This window comes from Pyrgilauda ruficollis, unplaced genomic scaffold (assembly GCF_017590135.1).
Source record: "Pyrgilauda ruficollis isolate IOZ18807 unplaced genomic scaffold, ASM1759013v1 scaffold98, whole genome shotgun sequence".
NCBI classification, from domain to species: Eukaryota; Metazoa; Chordata; class Aves; order Passeriformes; family Passeridae; genus Pyrgilauda; species Pyrgilauda ruficollis.
The window spans coordinates 1,341,940-1,347,939 of NW_024531932.1; the positions used below are offsets into that span (position 1 = coordinate 1,341,940).

At 38.5% G+C, this 6,000-nt stretch overlaps 1 protein-coding gene across 4 annotated transcripts in view; it reads left to right on the plus strand.

Moving 5' to 3' along the window:
* HERC4 (HECT and RLD domain containing E3 ubiquitin protein ligase 4) overlaps window positions 1-6,000 on the plus strand; it is a 31,247-nt gene extending 25,247 nt beyond the window's left edge. For all 4 annotated transcript variants that reach the window (XM_041490052.1, XM_041490049.1, XM_041490050.1 and 1 more), the window contains 5 exons: window positions 88-154; window positions 362-444; window positions 2,898-3,081; window positions 3,626-3,728; window positions 4,627-6,000. In XM_041490052.1, the coding sequence (XP_041345986.1) occupies window positions 88-154; window positions 362-444; window positions 2,898-3,081; window positions 3,626-3,728; window positions 4,627-4,835 (646 nt within the window). In that variant the 3' untranslated portion in view covers window positions 4,836-6,000. The remainder of the gene's footprint in view (window positions 1-87; window positions 155-361; window positions 445-2,897; window positions 3,082-3,625; window positions 3,729-4,626) is intronic.

Sequence of the window (6,000 nt, forward strand, 5' to 3'; positions counted from 1 at the left end):
TGAATTATCAAAGCATAAAGAACACTTCAGGAAAATAAATTCATTTTTCTTTCCCCTGGTGCAAGTATTTTGTAACTTATTTTGCAGGGGAATGCAACAGCTACTGGACTATCCAGAGGATGACATAGAAGAAGCATTTTGTCTTAATTTTACTGTAAGTTTTATATAGTGTTTGAAGTATGTATTGCCAAGCTCACACCATCTATTTTAATTGCCTCTGGTAGAGTGTTTGAACAAAAGCATCAGCAGCTGATTCCCATGAGTTTTAGCTCCTGTGTCTGCCATTCATGTTGCTGTTAACTAAGTGGTGGGAAGAAGTATTTATGCAATACTTTGCACTATTTTTGTTTGTTTCAAATAGATCACTGTGGAAAATTTTGGTACAACAGAAATTAAGGAGCTGGTTCCTAAAGGTGCTGACATTCCTGTAGTCAAACAAAATAGGTGAGTTTTGTGGGTTACAGGGTTGCTGGCTGCCTTGGGAGTGTTACTGGGCTGCTGTAAATTCCCTTTACTGGGCTCTGACACTGCTGTTGGAGGCAAAACTGCTTTGGCTGTTTTCCCCAGCTCTTCTCATGTGTGCTGTTGAAATAGCTGTTGTCCTGTATTGACACAGACAAGCTGTGGCTGCCCCATCCCTGGGAGTGCTCAAGGCTGGGCTGGACAGGGCTTGGACCAGCCTGGTCTGGTTGAAGATGTCCCTGCCCATGGCAGGAGGTTGAACTAGATTTTTAGTGGTCCCCTTCAACCCCAGTCATAAGCATTTTATGAGATTAAAAATGTTTGAGGTTCTGCTGATGCCTAGGACAGAGGCTAGACAAAGTTAAGAGAAAAGTTTAAAAAGTTAAGAGAATTTTGTGAGTATTTATTAAAGTAAATAATTCGGTATTATAAATAATTCAGTATTTGGTAAATTTAAAAAATCAGTGGATACACCCTGGGCAGTCAGAAGCCTTCCAGAGGCTACACCCAAGCTGGACAGAGGTCACCAGTTTTTCAGACAGATATCAGTTTGATCTGTTTGCATATCAGGGGTTAATTGTCCAATTACAGCTTCAGGTAATGAAGTCATGTTCCCCCAGTTTGCTGTCCCCCCCCAGTTCACTGTTGTTTGTACTTTTTGGGGCCTGAGGCTGTTGGGTGTCTGGGTCACAGGCCCAGAGGGATTGTTCTGTCTAAATAAGTGTGAAGAGAGTTAACTAACACTGTGTGGTGTTCAGAGTTGTGCACTAATGCAGTATAGGATGTGAAAAAATAAAAGCTGAAGTCTTAAGGCACCAGTGCAGGTTGCTACACGTCATCGAAATTCAGTGAGTAACGATGAGAACTTTAACTTCAGGGCCATTATTACAACTCCTCATTCATACATGAATATGATTTCAGTGAAGTCTTCCCTTTGTAGAGTAGATAACATTAAATAAGTTAATCCAGTGTTGTTGTCAGAAGAGGTGTGGCAGGAGGGGTTTTTTCCTTGGTCAAGGATTCTGTAACTTTTATTTATAAAAACAGTCTTTCTTGCATTTTGTTCCCTTTCTGCTCCTGGAGGATAGGCAGAACATACCTGGTGGTGCTTTTGTCCTCTTTTTGCAGAATTTTCCAGTCTGTTCTTTAATCTTTATGAATTCTCTGTGCTTGTGCTTCTCCCAGGGTAAAGGGAGAATTGAATGGAAAGAGCACGCTCCATGAGAACTGAATGCACATGGAAAACACTGTAGCTTTGCAGTTCTTTGGTGTAGGTTTGATGTTCTGTCACTAAGTGACTGTAAAATTGGAGTTGAACTATGGGAAAAGTTTCAAGGTGCCTATGAAATGCCTTGTTGAAGTGCATTGTTACCACACATTGTCTTGCAGTAATGAAGAATTCCTCTCTCTCAAGCTCTAAATATTCCATGATGCTTCAATTAATTTTATAATATAAATTAGTTTATCTCTGTGACTTTTCCGTGGAGCAGCCTTGCACTGTTGGTGTTACACAAGTTACCTGCCCTTCTGTAATTACACAGCATGGGTGAGAGGGAGACCTCAGGGAGTGCTGAAGGGGAGGAGTGTGCATCACCACTGTGGACATCTCCAGCATTTTCAGTGCAGCAGCTTCAATAAACACATCATCTAAATGTGTTTATATGATTCTGTAAACTACTGGTGATATTACTCAAAGACTGGGGGTGGTGTTGAAATGCATTCTCTCTTTCCACAGTGAACATGTGTTGGTGGGATAGCTGTAATGTACAAGTGAGGTCACTGCCAGTGCAGAAACTAAACAGTGTTCACTGGCATTCATTTCAAAAGTTATCATAAATGCTGTATCACATCAAGAAGTTTTAGATCTCCCTTCAGTGCTGCTGGAGATGTTTCCAGCAGGATCTGAGAACTCCTTGTACCAAGCACAGATAACAGGCCATCTGTTTCTCAGTATCCCAGCTCCTTGGCACTGGTCTTTTTACTGTGCAAGACTCAAATGTCCTTTTGAAGTTGATTTGCATTTTTAGTGCAAATATGGTAATCTTTTTAATTAAAAAAAATAGAACAGTGAGTTTGATTAGTGGCTTTCAGGAGACTCCCTGTCATTCAGGCCTTTCAACTTGTTGCCAGTGAGTTCAGTACACTGCAATGCACACAAATAGGGGAGATGTTTGTAGTGCCTGAAGTATATAACATTAAATGTTCCTGCTTTTCTGCTGCCTTTGGGGGTGTGGTGGGGAAATACATTTGTGTGCCATTTTATATTCACTGTGGTTGTCACATAAGGCAGACAATACAATGTATTAGGCTCCTTGTTGCTTCATTTTCTATGCTCTGCTCTGTCCAGAAATGGCCACTGGTTTATTGGTAGAAGGATGACATGTACTGCTTCCTCTTTATTTCCTTAACATAATTCTTTCTTTCTCTTTGTACAGGCAAGATTTTGTAGATGCATATGTGGATTACATCTTCAATAGATCTGTGGCTTCCTTATACAGTGCATTCCATGAAGGCTTCCACAAAGTATGTGGAGGTAAAGTTCTTCAGCTCTTCCAGCCCAGTGAGCTGCAGGCAATGGTGATTGGGAACACAAATTATGACTGGAAGGAGCTGGAGAAGGTAAGAACCATAATTAGCTATTGCTTTTGTATAATTCTAATTTCAGGTTGCAAAAGCAACCAGGTGTCCTCTTGAACTCTGTTTTAATTAACGTGATTCCTGTTATTTATTGGCACCTTAAAACATCAGTGGATCCCAAAATATTATTTACCTTCCTGCTTTAACTTTTTCCATGTAATTTCTGAAGGAAATCAGACTTAGAGGAGAGGCAGAAAAATCCACAGAACCCTGAGGCAGCTGTACAATCTTTTATATTAGACATGAGAAAGTGAAGTGATTGCACACAGTTATTAAAAGTAAATATTCTCAATTGTCAGAGCTCAGTGTGACTTAGTCTCTGTTGGGATTGAAAATGCTTTGCAATACAGGCATCTGTCCCTGTATTGAATTCAGACTGAACAGCTGAAGAAAATGGAGTGAGGAAAGTAGTACTAGTGTGTCACTTGCTGTGTGCCTGTAAACAAACTGCATTCATTCTGCTGCACTGACAGCTTACCCAACTGTTCTGTGAGCAAGCAATAACCCCATTTCCTGCTCATTTTAGAATACAGAATACAAAGGAGAATACTGGGCAGACCATCCTACAATTAAAATATTCTGGGAGGTTTTTCACGAGTTGTCTTTGGAGAAGAAAAAGCAGTTTTTGTGTAAGTATATGAAATTATTTCACAGAAGTTTCTAACTGAACAGGATCACTGGGATTTCAGGCTCTTGCTATAAGAGGGTAGGTGTAAGTATTTGTCTGTGATGATGTGATTAACTACTTGGGGGGGAAAAAAAAGCATGATAGAAAAAATTGATTGTGAGCTTGTCTGTGATTTTCTTGGGGGTGTTCTGAGTCATTCTGGGTGATGGGTAGTTACAGATCACAGTAGCTCAGAGCAGCATTAAAAAATAAAACAAACCAGCCCCGCAAAACACCAACAACCTAATCTGCTGGTAACATTTATTTGGTAACTAGGATATCTTTTCCTGTGCTTTGACATATAGTTCACATTCTCCAGGTTTTTCACTGCACAGAGATGGAAATTTGGAGTAGTAACTGATTGTAAATCTGTCAAGGTACTGATGTAAGTGGTAATGTACGTGATGATAAAGCAAGCAAAGCTTGCTGTGAGTGAGGATTTGCTTAAACTAGATTGCAGATTAGTTTCCAATTCAGATAAATTACTTACTGAACAAACTAATTCTGTGTTTACAAGATTCTTGGAAATGCTCAGTAAAGATACAGCCATTTTATTTTAATTTAGAAGGTTCTGTTGCATGAAAAACTTTATTTTAAGGACTGTTTGGTTTCATATGCTAAAATGAAATACTTTCCTTTATGGATCACTTGTATTTGAGTTATGAGCTCAGGTGTAGAAGGCAGACACAGGGTGAAGTCACTATTCCCTGTTTTCCAGACTTCACAGAACTTCGGTGAGAAGAGCTTGCCATTGCTGGAATGATTACAAAAGGCCAGCAACGATTAGAACAGCATATGTGACACAGACAATGTTAGTCTCCAGCTAGTTACAGTAACAAGCCTTTGTTTTTTCTTGACAGTGTTCCTGACGGGCAGCGATCGGATTCCAATTCTTGGAATGAGGTGTCTGAAACTGGTCATCCAGCCAACAGGAGGAGGAGAAGATTACCTGCCGGTAGCTCACACTTGCTTTAATCTTCTTGATCTTCCAAAATACACAGATAAAGAAACCCTGAAATCTAAGTTGATCCAGGCTATAGACCACTATGAAGGTTTCAGTTTAGTATAACTTGAGAAATGAAAGTTCCGTGTAACGTGGGATCATTGAGTTTTTGTGTCTTTCTTGTGGTGGTAAATTCAGTGGATTAAGTGATGCAGTTGGTAATATAACTGATTATTTGCAAAAAATGTTCAGTGGTATGGATATTCATGGGAGCCAAAAAAATCATTTCCAAAACTGAGGAGCTGTCTTAATACGTACCTTCCTGTACAGAGCCATGTGGATTTTGCCATCTTACAATAAAAATGAGAGTATTGTGAATGGGAGTCAAGTTTCACTAACAAGAATTAACATTTCACCTTATGCAAACAATTTGGCGTGTGAGTGCATGAGAGACTTGCTTCAGTTTTTCAAATCACTTAGTAAGAACATTTAACTTCTTCCCTGATCCATTCACTTGGTAACTTTTCATTTTGTAAATAATAAATTTTTGTGATATAATAGTTCTGTTCCAATACCAGTATGGTTTCTATTGCTTGTAATTGAATATGAGCTTATTTTATGGCTTTTAACAAAAAAAGTGATTACTCTGATTTCTGAAGATATCTATTTTTCTGGTTTGTTTTAAGAACCTTAATAATGAAAGTGATTGTTCAAGAGACATTCATCTTCACAATGTACAATCCATGAAGCAGTCACTTAGTGCTGATACAAAACCGCATCCAATGGCATTTTTAATATGTGGATGGACAAGCTGACTTAAGACACTGTTTTATTTTTAAGGACTGAATCTGTAATTAAGTGGACACAATTATAAAAGAGGTTAATTTATTATTTGAAACCTCTGCAGTCATGTGTCGAGAATACAGCTTAAAAGAAAAAGGTGCACCAGCCAACTGTTGCTGTCAAGAGGTTAAACATTTATTTTTAAATGCTGAAAGCGTAGTTTATGGTTTCTAATAGAATTTTCACTTTTTTTCCAGATAAATGCATTTGAAATAACCTTTAACACCCCTCTCCCTTTTTCTTAAGATTTTATTTTTAGTATAATTGCCCTGAGACGATTGTGCTTAGCTGGACACTTTCGGATTTGACTTTTCCTTCTCTGGTTAAATTCCAGATTTTGTGGTGTTAATGCATATGTGACTTGCAGCTGTGAAACAAATATTTATTTTTTTTAGATTTTTAAATGCAGTGAAAAAATTCAAGCTATAATAAAAGACTTGAATGAAAA